This window comes from Bacillus rossius, chromosome 12 (genome assembly GCF_032445375.1).
Source record: "Bacillus rossius redtenbacheri isolate Brsri chromosome 12, Brsri_v3, whole genome shotgun sequence".
Lineage (NCBI taxonomy): Eukaryota > Metazoa > Arthropoda > Insecta > Phasmatodea > Bacillidae > Bacillus > Bacillus rossius.
In genome coordinates this window covers 4,459,554-4,475,994 of record NC_086339.1, presented here as the reverse complement: position 1 = coordinate 4,475,994, position 16,441 = coordinate 4,459,554, and the positions used below count along the sequence as shown (strand labels likewise).

The following is a 16,441-nucleotide window of genomic DNA, read 5'->3' as shown; positions in this document are numbered from 1 at the left end:
GTTTGGCAATTTTGTGAAGTAACATAGTCATAGAAAAAAATGTACTTGCTCAAGATTGATGCTATAAAAATGTACCAGATTTCGCACAGACTTTCTCCATCTTTAAACAATAGTTTTGTCTAATATACAGACGCAACTAAGAAGTTGACCATATGATTGTAATATATAGATGAGTTGAAATTTTACAGTTTAAATAAAAAAAAAGAAGGTAAACAACTATTGTAGACTCCACTACAGCTTCTAGGAATGAAATCTTGACAGCTACTTCACCGCCTTAGTCTAAGAAAAGACAATCTCTGTAGTAAGACATGTTATGAAATTTTATAAAGGAAAATTCTAAGTAATAGCCTATTTAAATAAAAGAAAAGTGTACAGGAATAATATCTTTATTTTTTTATTCTTTTTCAAATGCACAGTACTCATTACAATTCAGTAATTCTTTATTTTATTTACAAACATTTAAATACATTGAGTTGACTATTTAAAATATATTTTTTCAGTATTCAAAAATAGAATAAAAATAGACTTGACTTAGACTCATACATACTAAAAAAAACACAGATAATCATTTATGCATCAGTTAAAAGATATTGAATATAGAATATTCATTTTAAGACAATACTACTACCACAGGAAAACATCGATCTCATTTACATATGATTATTGCGATGACATAAAATGTTAAAATAAAGACTAATTTCCTATTTTTGGAAGTGTAAGACAACTTTTGTTCGCGAAATGAATTAAAAAGGAAGTTTTTGCATAAACGTCTGTTGGTATAAATATGTTTCTTAACTCTAGGAGAGAGATCATCAAATTAATGCACTGTTAAAAAAAAGCTACAAAAATTTTCCCTTTAAATGGAATTAATACTTCGCAAGCTGTTTAAATTATAGGGTTGTATCGCAAAAGATATATGTAACATATCAAACAATATAATTTTAATCCTAAAATTGGCTTTAGTTATACAACAATTAATGTTGTACTTTTGTACCATACTAAATTAGCTGTTGTATAGATACTCTTGATACTTCTGAAAAATTATTGATATTGTATATCATATTTGATTTCAGCAGAAAATTATAATCTTGATAACCTTAAAGAATCAGAGCAATTAATTATTTGAGGCCTTAATATATTATCATATGAATGTAATAATTCGACTTTTTATTCCATTATATAATATATATCTATATATAAAATAGTTACTGCCACAAATAACTAATTCTCTTAGTAAGCAATTTTCAACAACTCAGTTTGATGTTCATATGAAAATCTTAGATAAAAAAATAAATATAATTTATTATATACCAAATGATAATCTACAGTTAGTCGGCATCCGTTGGGTGGCATTATGTCTTGGCTCTACTTCTCGGAAGCAGTGGCGCCATGATGAGAGGGAGACGTCACACTTCATGAGAAGAGGTTCAAGTGTGTGAGACCTGCAATCTGTCCATGGTAAGTTCAGTCACAGCGCAAACAAAGCAACGATGATTGGCGCCCTGGTGGCATTGCGGTGTTGAAGTTATGGTGGGAGGGGCGTATCGGTCAGCCTCGGCCCCTTCCGGTCGCGCGGCCAATTGGAGCGGCCTTAAAGCCCCTCCCACCGGCCGCGCCTCCCAATAGAATCAGCCGCACGCCCCTCCCACGGGCAACATACCAATAAGGAGTGGTCTCAGCGCTCCTCCCACCGGCCGCACCCCCCAATAGGATCAGCCGCACGCCCCTCCCATGGGCAACATACCAATAAGGAGTGGTCACAGTGCTCCTCCCAAGGGAAGTGCGACCAATAGGATCAGCCGCACGCCCCTCCCACGGGCAACATACCAATAAAGAGCGGTCTCAGCGCTCCTCCCACCGTCCGCGCCTCCCAATAGGATCAGCCGCACACCCCTCCCACGGGCAACATACCAATAAGGAGCGGTCACAGCGCTCCTCCCAGGGGAAGTGCGACCAATAGGAGCGGCCGAGAGGCGGGGCAAGGGCTAGCTTTGTTCACACCGGGACTGAAGTTACGACGGAGGAGAGCACGATCAAGCGGCGGGCGCCTCAGCGGCGCCGGCGGCCCCTGCCGGGACCCTCGGGGGCGGGCGGGTGACTCGCGATGTAGTCGAGCGCCCTCTGGATGGCGGGCGGGATGGGCGGGGAGGTGGGGATGGCCTCTCCCGTGGCCACGAAGCCGCCGTCGTCGGTCGCCACGTACTGGATGTTGATGGGCACGCCCTCGGGGGACGTGTAGCTGTAGGCGCCCTCGGCCACGATCACCTGCGGGTTCTCCGGGTCGCTGGTCTGCTTCAGCGTGCCCTTCTCGTTCGCCTTGATGCCGTTAGCCGTCTCGTAGCTGTGGTGGCGCACCGAGAATTGGTATACAACGAATATTATAGTGGATCATTTACACTTCATTTAGAACATTCCTCTTTACCTTAATGAATCATAAAGGTTGACTGATTTGTTTATGAACAAAAGTGACATCTTATCACCCAGAGAGAAAGTTTTCTCTCTAACCTTTTCTGCAAAGAAGTCCTAGATATCTAGTTTTAAAATAATATTAATGGATTGTTAAATACAATATGCAGTGAACCTTTCCTATTTTATTAAATAATAGTGGTATTTAATTAGTTACAAATCTATATTTGTTTAAGTTTTATTTTTTATTAGAAATTGTTAGAAATAATTTTCCCATTTTTATTATCCTAAAATTGGTGGAATAAAAATATATTTTACATTATATCATTGATTTTTTTGGAACAAATTGCATAGTATTCTGCTTTTATAATAATTTAAAGAAATATTAATTTAATAATCACTTAAAGTTTATGATTTATGACACTTAGCTGTAAGCTACAACGACTTTTGACATGTAGTCATGGCTCACAGAATAAGATTACTAAATGCAGATGAGTAGGAAGATCTGGAAGCTTTGTTGACGCCTGTGACGCAACAAGTCGTGACTGACTACATGGGTGGTGTGTGACTGCTTCGTGTGTAAGTCACGCAGGGCTGCTGATTGTTCGGAACAACCGGCCACATTTTCTAGTCTCACAGTCACTTTGATAGCGCCTTATCGGTTCCCCATCCCATGCCAATGCTGGCATTACAAATACAAACAATCTTTTCCTCTTAGTTAAGAACCCGGTTGGTCATGTCTAACCGAACAAAGAAGCTACCTCGGCTGGCGTGTGTAATGTAGGCGCTGGTCTCCTGCTTCAACCTGCTACCCGTCTCTATCTATAGCTCAAGACATGGACAATTCATTCCCTTATCTACTCTACTACAAAATCTTGCTTGGAGACCGCTGAACCCACAAAATTTATATTTATCATGGTGTTTAAAATTATTCCAAATGTCGTAGTTTCAATTAATGACAGAGCCAGAAATTAAAAAAAAAACTCAGAACACCTTTCCTGAGAAAGAAATTTTGAAAATTACTTCGTCCTTTTACTGCCACACGTTGGAACCACTTGCCAAGAAAACCTCAAACGCGTCATCGTATGTGACCAGGATCGATGGGGCTCAACCGTGAGTGGACGAACCTCAGTCACGGCGCCCTTTTGGATGCTGTTGCAAGACATTTGCCTGAAGAGGTTTGGATGGGAGGTAACGTCTACCGTTCCTTTCTCCGAAGTTGCGAAGGCGTCTTCAGGAGACCCGCGCGGAGGCATGTGAGCGGGTGGTTTGGCAAGAGGTCGCAATGGACTTCACTGGTTGCCAGTGGCGTCGGCGCCCTCTGACCTCCCAGCCTGAGGTTGCAGGGTGGAGGGAAGAGGGAGACGCGAAGGGGCCAGCATCTCTGAGCGGAGGACAACTGGCTGTTTCGTCCCAGCCCGAGGCCACGGCTCGGGAGGCTGTCCTCCGGAGTGGAGATGCTTGACCTCGAAGAAGCGACCCTTCGACACGAGGCGCTTGTTTGTGACCAGATATGATCATCGTGGACCCCAACACTGACCATATGGCTCTCCAAGGCTATAGATAATTCCGAAGAGGGCTCTGGAAGGTCCAACCATCCTGATCTAAGTAAAACACGGAACGACGCCTTTCCATTGGCAGGGTCTTAAAAAAATTCGAGTGATTAATTGACCTCCTGTATGGTTACAGACCCCACACTCGGACAAAATATACTTCTTTCTCCATTCCTGAATTTGAGAGGTGTCTGAAATAGGTGGCCTGTATTCGACAAGTCTTTGATTGATGATGTATCATTGGATAAGAATAATCTGGATTAACTGCAGGCAATAGCAGAAGTATAACTAAGGATACATTTTTGTAAATTTTATCCTATTGCGATAAGAATCCACGACTTTTCTCGTCTATCTTTATCTTTACATGGTCAATGTTCGTGTTGTATGTCCGTTTATAAAGACCATGTTGACGTGACGCAAAGTCTGAGCATACTTAAACTACACATAACAATACAAACTCTTGCGTAAAGGCAACTGAAGCCACTGAATTTCCTGTCAATCCGTGACTTATTGTAAACAACGTTCTTTTAAGGGTGTAGGTAATTGTCGTTTTGACCAAAAAAGAAAATTTAGGAAAGATGAATAGGACTAAGTGAACGACGAAAATAGGGAGAATGGATCATTAGCGAATAGCGAAGACTGGTTTCTCTCAAAGCACGCGGTTTCCTCGGCAAGGGAGGTATTGCGTGGTCCCGACTGTCCGTGAGAATTCAATGGCGTGTCGGTTAGCGTTGCGTTGGCACGCCTGCCGCCAGCGCTGGGACAGGCGCCGCAGTGCCAACCTGCCGGCGATCGGCGCGGCGATAGCAGCGCTGGGGGCGGGTAATGTGGGAACCCCGGCAAGAGAGCTGACTCGCCGCTTATAGCGCACACACAAGGACGTGACCATTCCCACACACACAACAGCACCGAGCTTTGTATTCTCACAGGGCCTCTATTCCTGCAGATGGAGCTAAAACAATAATTATTGTGGTGCTTTTAAGTTACGGAAATTATCATTTTATAATCTTACAGATAAGCTTCATCTGACATTGAAAATATGTAGAACGAAAAATGAAAGTCTTAGTTAAAATTAACAAATCTTCAATTAGATAATAACATGATGACTGCTCATTAACTTGTCTTTTCAAACGGTCCATGCATTTAGAGTGTTTTTTTTTTAAACAAGAACATCTTCACTACGAAGAGAGACGGTTTGGTTGTTCAAATAATTTTATTTTTAGGACATAGAAGTATCCACTTTATGTTTGAAGGATTAACTGGGGGATGGCTCATGCCCGCCCATTGGGAAACAAATGTATTGCACAGAGCTTCAGAAAAAACTAGGCGATTTTAAAAATGCTCAAGATATCCGAAATTTTGTCGGTTTATGGAAAGCATTTAAGACTACTCTGAGGGCGGATGTGTAGTTATGTTTCCGGATTTCGTTTATAAACTGTAGTGAAAGTAAAAGGCTAAATAATGTGTAGGTGTGAAGCACACGGTACAGATTCACGAAAGCATTCCAGGAACTTGCGTTAAATCTTTATCTCCGTTCTTCCATCACAAAATATTGTGTTTACTGCTTAAAAATAATAGTTGTCCCATACACGTCGAGAAGGCTGCGCGTCATTCCAGAAACATGCTCTTAGAGGCGATACCTCGCTAGAGACACCAGCAAGATTGGCACTTATCATCCCACCTCCCTATCACAATTACACCTCTCACTAGGCCGGCCCCATTAAGAAATATCACTGATGCCAACTTATATTGTTATCCAAAAATAAATTATTCATTTACCTGACAGTAATAAAGAATTTCACTTTGAAGAATTTTTTTTTTCAATAAATGAGGTTTGTTTTATGTCTATAAACTGTACCTGCAGGTCGAGAAAATATGAATGAACTATTTTTTTTTCCTTTAAGGAAAAATATATATATTTTTGGCTCTGAATTTTTCGCGCGCGTTAAATTACACTAGCTCTATTGGGCAATCTAACAGTTTCATCAGATACAATCCGACAAGAGTAAGGAATGTAATTTGCCAGTGATCGCGAAACGTGAGGCAAACACCTGGAATGGGGTATGTTTTCGGTGTTGTTCTTCGGCTCCCGAGTGCCCGCGTGTTTCCTGGCTGTGCCTCGAAACAAGGTTCGCGTCTGACGCAACTGCAAGTGACGGCGTGCGCAGCGGAGCTCGTGGGAAGACGCGCAGTAGCTCCCTCGCTACTTGCAGAGATTATTTCATCGCCTCCGAGGTCAGCAGGAAGATGCGCCGGTGCCCAAGGTCAACTCGTCAACACTTCTCAACACCTCGACGCGGAAACTGTGGCGCAGAACATGAGAGCTCTCAGCTGCAAAGGAAGACGCAGCAATTCTCTAGAAGCCCGTCAGCTGAGAAACTGGCTGTGCTAGACTCCGAGGACAGAACCTGAAGTAAGGAAAAAATTTTAAGAGGGGATCTCTCACGGTTTAATCCAAATCGGAGATAGTATTTATTTGTAGCTGCAATTGTTATGCTTCTTTACTTACTATCTCTGTGTCCTATATGAAGAAGGAGGCCTATGCCCGTAGAATAATTAATTACCCAGAAGCGAAATAGCCTGGCTATCGCTGTGATGTATCCTCATTTGACTGTGTCTTATTGCCAGCTAAATAAGAGAAACAATTCCACTTTGGTCTTTTCTGACAAGTTATTGGACAGTGTGGCACATAAAAAGCAGTTTCCATTCTTAAAACGTGGAGTCTGGTGACGCGACGTTGAATAATTCAACGAAGTTAGGTGAAATCCCAGAAAAATCCTGCTGATGTCCTTCAAGTATCGGAGAACCACTCACGACTGAAGTAAGAGGCCTTAACCGGTCATCAGACACGCCTCTAGTAAATGCTTGTGGGGAAAGAAGGGTCAGAAGTAATTGAGCATCATTGGAACGATAATTTATCACTGAGAAGAGTCCCCCGAGGTTAAATGAGCCAAAAAAAAAAAAAAGCACACGCGCATTGCGACAGCGAATCACAAGTCTATTACATCGAACACATTTTATTGTTAATTTTTTTTTTCTTCTGAATTTGACATTTTCAGTTGACGTAAACAGAAAGATTGCGAGTTATGCCCTGCGAACAAGTGGCAGTATGTGGTTGAACTTCTGAGGATTTTGCTATGCAGCCGCATACGGCCGAATGTGTTTCCCGAAAAGACCCACGACATTCTCCATCGAGTGTTTTCCATCGCTCATGGAAACTCAGTGGGTGTATGGGCGAATGAATGCATAGAACTGGTCGTGTGGACACACAGGCATCTCTGCCACCACGGAGTAACTCGACTAATCTGGTGGCACACTCAGTGAGTATGCACTCGAGGTGATTCTTGGACACGAACCAACACCGCTTGCCTCGCAACATTAGCGGTGGCACAGTGGCCAGTGTGCCTACCTTCATGTCGGTGGGGCTGGGTGGACCCCTCGGTTTATAAGACGTTATCACGTCAAAAAATTTTCCTCTTGTATGAATTAGTCTGGTGGGGTGATCTATGGGAGCGCTGCTCTATGGCCGGTGCTCCGTGGCGCGGACGGGAAGCCTAACATGTACACCAAGTTCCGTCCCTGCCCGAACACGCCAGAATATCCACCTTCGGCCAACCTCGGGTTCATTTATATATATATATATTTATTTATATTTCTCTGTTTATTTTAATGTAGCCATACTAACCTAACTAACCGTCCATAGAGTTTTAAAGTGTTTTAATGCAGCTAAACTAACCGAGAACTTTTAATATTTGAATTCATTTTTTCCTGCGCAAAAATAAAACAAATCCCGAGGTTGGCCGAAGGTCGGTGGCGTAGCCAGGATTTGTGTATGGGGGATGTTAAGAAGCATGAACCACCCTCCCCCCCCCCCCCCCCCCGCGTATTAAAGCGGTGTGGTCCGGGGGTCCTCCCCCGGGAAAATTTGGTTGTTAAGGTGTAAAATAGTGCTATTTTAGCAGTTTTCGGTACTTAAATTTAAATATTGTAATGGTAAAAATTGTATTAATATTATTAATATGAAATTTGTTTGAGTGATGAATAAGAAATTAATAAAAGATTTGGTGCTAGGGGGGGGGGGGGGGGGGTTGGACCCCTTAAAAACCCCTCCCCCTGGCTTCGCCCCTGCCGAAGGTGGATAGTTCGGGCGTGTTCGGGCGGGGATAGAGCTGGATGGGGCATCTCGGGCTTGCCGGGCGCGGACTCACCTCCAGACGTAGCCGCCGTCGGGCGTGAGGTCGTTGGTGTAGCTGATGATGGCGATGGGCTCGTCGAGCTTCTGGGGCTGCGGAGCCGCCGCGGCGGCTGCCACCATGCCCGCGGCCAGCAGGGCGAGTATCTGGAACAAGTCACACCCGCCGTCAGCGCTCGTGGCCTGGGAGGAGCTCCGAGGACCTGGTTTCAGGCCCGTCCGCTAGATGGTGGCTTTCGCGAATTGCGTTTGGCCGACGTAGCTACGTCGCTCGTGAGAAGTATATAATGCGTGAGCTATTTCATCGGGCAAACAAACCAGTGAAAATTATTTAACTCTAATTTGGATATATATATATATATATATATATATATATATATTATGGCAAATTAGAAATGTTTGCATCTCCTAATCATTTAAATATAATGACATTTTTATTACAAAACAACATTAAGTGTCAGCCGTGGCGCTAATCGCAGCCATGGCTGACCAGTTAACCTCAATTAGCACACGATGCACGCGCCCTTGTCCTGCATGGTTAATACCGCGTAGAGTGTATAGGCTTCGGCCTGAGACCCTGGACCCTCCCCTTACACACTTTGAATAATTTAGGCTGGGAAAAAAAATTGTGTTCTTCGCATAGTTGAAATAATTTTTTTTATAAGTAATTGGTCATCAAGTAGATAAGTTAACATTACTATCTTTGAACTGGAAACACTATCCCTAGTTTTATTTTATTTTGCTAGTAGTTATGGGCCCACCCAAAAGATAGCGTCTCGTGTCGCGCAGAAACATGGTATCAGTTTCCACTGTAAGAGTCGCACTTCTGTATCTCCCTCCTTGTTCTGTGGCGACTGCACCTCGCACCACGCACCACGCACTCGGAGCTCACGGTGCAAGGGCGGACAAGTACCTGTGACGTCAGATGGCCACCAGAGCTTCAGAGGCCAGACAGGTCAGTTATCTGACGTCTACATCTGACGTCACGAGCAAATATTCGCCAATGAGAAGCACGAAGAGTGTAAAGAAACTGTAAAAAAGCGCGCGGAAACCATTATTTCAGCTAGATAATTTCGTCTTGGGCACCATTTCATTTAATTTTTTTTCTATTAAGTTGTTTTTGAAAGGACAAAGAAGTACACGAGAAAAGCCAATAAAATGGAAAATGTGCGTAGGCATGAAAATAATAGGTTTGATCCAAATACGCGTGTATGCATATGAATAATTATTAGTTAAATTTTGAAAATAATTGAAATTCCATTTATATAGAAAGGCTCGCTTACACGGTTTTGTTTGTGTATTCCTGAACAGTATACAGTCTGTAGCCACCTCGAGGGACACCTGATATGTAGAGACCGGAAAAATTCGCGGATTCCTTTCGAGACAGGCTGGAATCCAAACTCGTTTAGCTTAATGCTGCGTCAGTGATCGGACAGCAATTTACCTGAAGGACTCTGAGCCAACGGCAAACAAACACTCAACAAAAAGGAGTATAGAATCAAAAGAATAGCAGTAAACAGGTGTCTCGAGTCGGTAGCCAATGACCAGGTGATAGTTGCCCCGAGTACGTGGAGAATCGTGGAGTCTATCCTAGTGGTCATCGAAACCGCGAATTTTTACAGTCCCTACGGATATGTGTCCGCGGTTCACTGAAACTGTGGCGATGGTGATACTAGATGCAACAAGAACCCAGCACCAGGCGCTTCCGTCCATTTGTAACCGCACAAAGTACCGCAAGCTGCGGTTGAACATTTGAAACACCAAGGACACAGGGGACCATTCCCCCCCCTTTTGTTTTTAAGGTGATGTGGACTTCTAATGGCGAATCTGTGCTCGTGAACTGGACTCGCGCCAAGGTTTTAAACGGAAGTGGTGATCGTCATGAGGAGGGGAAAAATGAAATTGGTTGTCTGTAAAGTCGGTTTACGGACGATAGTTTAACGTGACGACGTCATAACAAAACACTGATGAAATGATTGCATACTTTAATGAATAAAATTGAATCACTATTTTGTATTGATACAAAGAAGGAGTGGAATGAAATCTACAATTTTATTGATAAATTTACTTTTATTTGCACTCATTAATTCAAATATGTTTATTACTTAAACGAAGAGATTATTTTAACTATAACTTTTATACATGTTTGCTATTTAACTTCTTCCAATCTGTGTTATTCTGTTAAGGATAAGACGATGATAGGAAAAGTACAGGAAACGAATGGGAATGTTTCAAGTTTAATGTGCCGCGAAAAAGTCAAATCGATGGTTGTTCCAATCGAGTGGAAGAGAGATAGATGCGGCGCAAGCGTACAATGAGCGTAACGGGACACAGCGTAACGGGACAATGTGCGTAACGGGACAATGGGTCCTCCTTTTTCGTGCGTGCAGCCTGCGTTCATCGATTTAGTAGACGTTGTCACGTCAAAATATAAGAGGCTAGTGCTTTGTACCGTTACCAGTTTAAAATCAGCTTGTTCGCACTTACTTAATGCCACAGCGGAGCACTACACACTAGCGCCAAGTCCCTCGACGGAGAATCGGGAAACAAGGGTGACTGCCATAAGGTTATCTCGAACCTGGCGGAATACAGTGTGTAGTTCCCAAGAGGTACGACTCGGCCACGACTCATACTCTGGTCAGAGACCTCAACGTGGTAACACTCCCAGACGGAGAGGACAACTATTAGATATGCGTTACCAAACGACCGTAAACGTTCTGTTGCTTCGAGATGCGTGGTTATATTTAAAAAAACAAGGTGATAAATACGGCCAGCAAGCCACGCAGCTGAACACGTGGTGCCTTACGTAAGGCTCGCTATCAGAAAATTATATATTATTATTAGGCAACTATCAAGTTACGTTGGGTTGAGAAATATTCCGGGGATGGGAAGCACTGGTCACTTGAGAAGGCCGATAAATAAGGCGTGGAGAAAGTTCGGGGCAATTACCCGGCAAACGAACGGACAAGATATGCGGCTCGGGGCATGTTTTCCTTCAGCTAGTAGTAGCCCGGTGCTACAGGCATGACCTGGGGGTCATGACCTGCCACCGGGTGGTCAGCCTTCTGTCAAAAACCTGTCGGAGGTGGAGGTCGTCGACGTAGCTACACAAATCTTCAGATGATGGTACGAACAGATCAGCATCACGTGGGACCTGACCAGTTGTATTGGCTGGAAGTCCTGGTGGTAAGAGTTAAACTGTGAAAAAAAAAGTGGAGGGGGAGGGGGGAGAATAAACGTTTCCAGAGAACGTCGAAGGGGCGCTGAGTCCAGATGCAGATGCAAGATAGGCGCTTGTTCCATCGGCAAGATGCCCCCTCTCTGCGCTGGAGTTAGGCGCGGGGTGTTGGCCTGTCTCTCTCTCTCTCTCTCTCTCTCTCTCGCGTCTCGACATGCGGGCTAGGGTCGCGGGTTCGAACCCAGCCGTCACGAGTACCCGGTGACCGCGTGACCTTCAGCCCCAAGTCTCCTCTCGGGACGCAGCGAGGGATGAATGACGGCGGTCGTCAACCGCACAAAGGCTGCCCTGTCCACTGCTTCGAGTTCTAAATTCGAGTCTCAAAACAGTTTTCATTTCGAAACTCAAAACAGATTGTTTAGTAAAAAATTTGCATGATGTAATTTGCATGGTGTTGGATAAAATTTGAGACGTTAAAAAGAAAATATGAACATATATTAAAATTGATTGGTTGTAACTCAAATGTATCCTAACACACCAGTTAATTATGTTTGTGGTAAAATGTAAACAAGGCCAAATTTAATTAGTCTCTCATCAGGGCAGTGTGCTGCAACATTCTGATTGCAGCATAACCGCACTCAGGGCTCCTTATGCTGCTGTAACCGTATGATGGATTATGCTAGATGTTTAAAAATGACATTGCATTAAGGAGATAATAATAAGTAAACAACTAAACGTGAGATAAATTTCAAGTCAATGTCTATGTTGCTGCAAATCATAATCATTGACACATAATCGCTCGCACAGAACACAGCGGTGACAAACTTGCCTTCACTGATTTGTCGGCGTTTGAATCTGCGTTAGGCAAACAGAAAAAAAAAATCGGTACTTTTAAGAAACCAGCTGTTAAAGAATAAGCATGTAACACTACAAGAAAGAAAGTGTAAATTTGCACAGCACATGACTATGGTTATTTTTTCATATATACGAAATACATTTTTTTGATATAACTCTATAATTATTTCTTACAAAAATTAGCGCATAATTTTATATTCTAATTAAAGGTTTAATCAAGAAAATGTTTTTTTTATAATGGAAAAGATAATCGTTAATTCAGTAATTGGAATTAATTTTGTTGTAATATGTTTATTAATATGCGAAGTTAACACTGGAAGCTACTAAGGGAACGGTTTACAAATAGTAACTTTAACTATTGGAGGCACTGGAACAACACAAAGCATAAATTCCCAGGAAAGAATCCGAACCAAATCCTGGGACTGTTTTCGTGTTAATTTATAAATTTACAAACATCATAAGTTTTACATAAACAAAATACTGTGTACAACGTTTATTAATTACGCTGTAAGTTTTTAAACAGTGGATATTTCAGCTAACGACCATGATTGTTTAGTTGTGGATAACGTTAACGTATATTTTCGCGGGGAATTTCACAGATTAAAAACATATATTAAATTTTTTTTTTTCCCGTGTTAAAAGTGGGCGACTTCTAATAATATTGTATGTATTGATGCATCTACGTTCACACTACGAAGCGTTAGTTGGAGGTAATGCCGCAGAGCATTCGCGGTGTGGCGGGAAGCGTGGAAGATGGCACCGAAAGTGGTAAAGTACAAAGCCAGGCACCCAAGGTCACTTGTCTGCCGGAGAGCGATGGTTCGCTCGAGGCTTTCTGTAGGTGAAGGCAGAGAGGGAGATAATGGAACACACGCGACGTGGCGGTGAGGATAGCACAAAGGAAAACAACAACCAAAAGACAGTTTCATTACGTTACCTGAACAACAATTCATAGGGTTGCATCACAACAGTGGAAAACAAAAAAGACCTTCAAAGAGCTTTATTTCAAAAATGTCGGAATAAACATAGGTAAATGTATCTGCTCATGACTGCAAAATGTATATAAAAATGTTTTTATATATAGCCATAGAATTTGGAAACCAACATGAAAGTATAGAGCTATATCAAACGAAATTTATTAATAACAAAATTATGAGATTGGTGACTATAAAAATCGGATGCGTTTTGTTTTATGAGCCTACGTAAAAAAACTCAAACGGATGAGAAATAAAATAAAAATGTTTCAAAAAAGTTTTTATTTGCAAATTTTTTTCTCGATACGTCATTTGCATTTGTTGTTCTGCCAAAAATATTTACACAACGAGTGTAACTTGTCCTAATAAAAAAAATCATACTCTTCCGTGCCTTAACCGGAAGCCAATCCCAGAGACCTTTGGTGCTAATCGTTTCAAATATGAATGGTAACGGAAACGCCTTGAAAGATGTAAAAATTACTAACAAATAAGTTTTTTAATGAATTGATTGTGAAATTTATTTCGAACGTACAGAATTTTCTGTCCTATCCCCAAATGTAATGAAACGCAGTGACTTCGAACATAATCAGTAGAGGTCCGGAAATCAAGCGGGTTCGTTCGGTGTCAGGCTCAAATTCACAGACAGTACTATGTACACCGTACCCTCACAAATGCTTCCCTATTGGCTGATTACTTACATTAAGAACCTCCCCTTATTATGAGAGGGTCGGTATCAGTTAGTCTCTATGCTGATGGCTGATATTTAACCGATCCACAGTCGTAGACGGGATTGGCGGTACAATCGTGAACCTATCATCAAATCGATGCTAAGATATATATTTTTTCAGTCTGACTGGGCACCAAAAATGATCTGCGAAAGTTCCGGGTCTCAAATAATCAGCGTCGGATACTTTGGAAGTTCGCCGAAATGGGTTCCGAAGAACACGAACGCCTGAACCGTATGCAGTCTCGTGTATTTCAAGAGCCTGCACTCGGCGAGGTATAGCCAAGCACTCGGTCCTGTTTCTCCCACGCCTTCACACGAGCCAGTGTTCCAACAGAACACAGCGGCGGTGTGAACCCCGGAGATACTTGTGTTCTCATTCGTGAAGCAGAAGTGAGGCCAGTGTTTCAGCACGACAGTTTTTAACCTGAACAGTTTCCACAAGTATGCTTGCACAATTGTCAGGGGCATGTATTTTTAGCGAAAAGCTTTCGAGACAAGCTGAGAGTCAAAACCCTGTGGCATCGTCTGTGTTTCATGATCGGGTGAGATTCTTACAGGTACAGGTCTACTGTTAGACAACCAACCGAAGTGATTCAGCGCGGAAGCAAACGCATCCGGAATGGTCCGTTTAAATAAGGTTTGTTTGCAGGCGGTCGCCAATTGCAAGGAAGAAACCGCTGCAGTCTGATGGGACATCAGAATTTTTCGGGACAAAAGCATGCACCTGTTATTACTACACATTTAAATTTATAGCACGGTGAAACGCACAGTTTAAGTTGGATCTGTGAGATCTGCATCAAACGTGGTCGTAACGGGGAGAGTTCTCGAACTAGCATCACCATAAGATGTGCTCAAAACACGGTGTTTTTGCGGACTTTTTGCGAAAGAAAAGCTCCAGGGTTCGTTTTAGCTGCGCCGAGTAATGTTTAGACCCACCTTCAAACGCTTGTATTTTTCCAGTAAAGATTTTAAATCCGTTGTATATTGTTTCGGTTAAAAAATATAATTGATTTTCGCCTACATCAATATAAAAATTTAAGGAACTCGTGGTTTGTGGAGAGCGCGTTTAACCGACTATTGTGCCGAATCAAGAAGCTATATTTCAACAAAAATAAATAAAATGTAAAAAAAAACGCGCATTTCCATATTGATGTTGACAAGTAGTGAAGCAGTGTTCGGTACGAGAACAGGATATGACACCAGACATGTCTGGACTTGCTGTGAGTTCGGTGCCTAGCAGTCTTGTGTGTCTATAGCTCGTAGAGGTGTGTCTATAGCTCGTAGAGGCGTGTCTAGAGCTCGCAGAGGCGTGTCTAGAGCTCGTAGAGGCCTGTCTAGAGCTCGCGAGGACGACACTCGATGATCGGCTCGACGGGAGCCTCCAACTGCCCGCAGACTCACCATCGTGGTTCGGCGAGTTTTCCCCCAGGTGCGACTGCGCTGTCGGGACTCCAGAGGAGACTGTGGTTTGTCGTCGTCGCCGTGGGAACTATATATACCTGCCGCCGCGCAGGGGCGCGCTGGGCTGTCCCCGATAGGCCCCACGTGGTCGTCGGCGAGGGGGAGGGGGTGTTGGCCGGGGGGCATAAGGTGAGGAGGGCTGCTGCATCCGCCAAGGAGAGGGGAGGAAGGCCCATCCGACGGAGGTGCGTCTTCGCGGAAAGGCGGGGCCGCCGAAGACTTCCCCCCACGACGACGGGAGCTGCGCCCCCCCCCCCCATCCTCCTCCCTCGCCGAGGTCCTGTGCGCGAACAGCAGCGCCGCGGTGGCCAGTCGGGGAACCTCGCGCGAGGCGCGCTCCTGAGCAGCCCTGAGCACACACCGCACACCCTCTGCACTTCCCGTCGTGCGCACGACCTGTCCGAGAAGATACAGCAGCCGGTGGATGGAGTTGATGGAGGTTGAAGGCCGTGTAGCTGCAGCTCTCGCGAAAAAGATCCCGAGAGTTAAAACCACTGTAGCATCGCCCGTGTTTCGTGACTGGCCCGAGGATCTTTTCAAGTAACACGTCTGCTGTTGGAACACCGATCACGGAGATCCAGTGCGGAAGCGAACGGTTCAAACAAGACGACGAACGACTTCTCTCGCAGACGGCCGTCAATCCACAGGGGGGAAACTTCTGTTGCGGGTGTGCCTGGTTTGCAGTGTAATATAGGCGTTCGGATTTATTCGCGAAAACTGCCTGCCTCTACTATAGTAAGTGGTCGATTAGCTCGTGTAGATGATAGTAGATGGTGTCACAGCCGTGTGACGTGGAGCTCGGCGATTGGACAGCTCGACTAGAAGGGCCATGACTCGCTCTGTCGACGGGCAGTGTCCCGAACAGCGGCGGCCAGCAAGTGTCGTGGTCACGAGGTGTGTTCGTGCTGAGACACAGCCACGCCTCCCTCTCCCGCGCAGCAGCCTGCGTGTCAGCTAGCGACGCCTGCATCTCGCAAATACACAGGAGCAGGCATTTATCTCGCGAATAAATCCGAACGCCTTTAAGACTGCTACAAAGTACACCCGCACCAGCGGTTTTTTTCTTCCTTGTGATTGGCGGGCCGTCTGGCGAGA

The 16,441-nt window shown here is 43.9% G+C and overlaps 1 protein-coding gene across 1 annotated transcript; it reads right to left on the bottom strand.

Annotated features, from left to right (window-relative positions):
* Positions 1 to 370: 370 nt before the first annotated feature.
* On the bottom strand, positions 371 to 15,349 carry LOC134537393 (endocuticle structural glycoprotein ABD-4-like). Its single transcript, XM_063377765.1, has 3 exons — positions 15,287 to 15,349; positions 8,168 to 8,298; positions 371 to 2,341 (listed from the first exon to the last, which is right to left on the bottom strand). The coding sequence occupies exons 1-3, from the start codon at positions 15,287 to 15,289 to the stop codon at positions 2,050 to 2,052; spliced, it is 426 nt and encodes a 141-aa protein (XP_063233835.1). The 5' UTR covers positions 15,290 to 15,349; the 3' UTR covers positions 371 to 2,049.
* Positions 15,350 to 16,441: the final 1,092 nt, after the last annotated feature.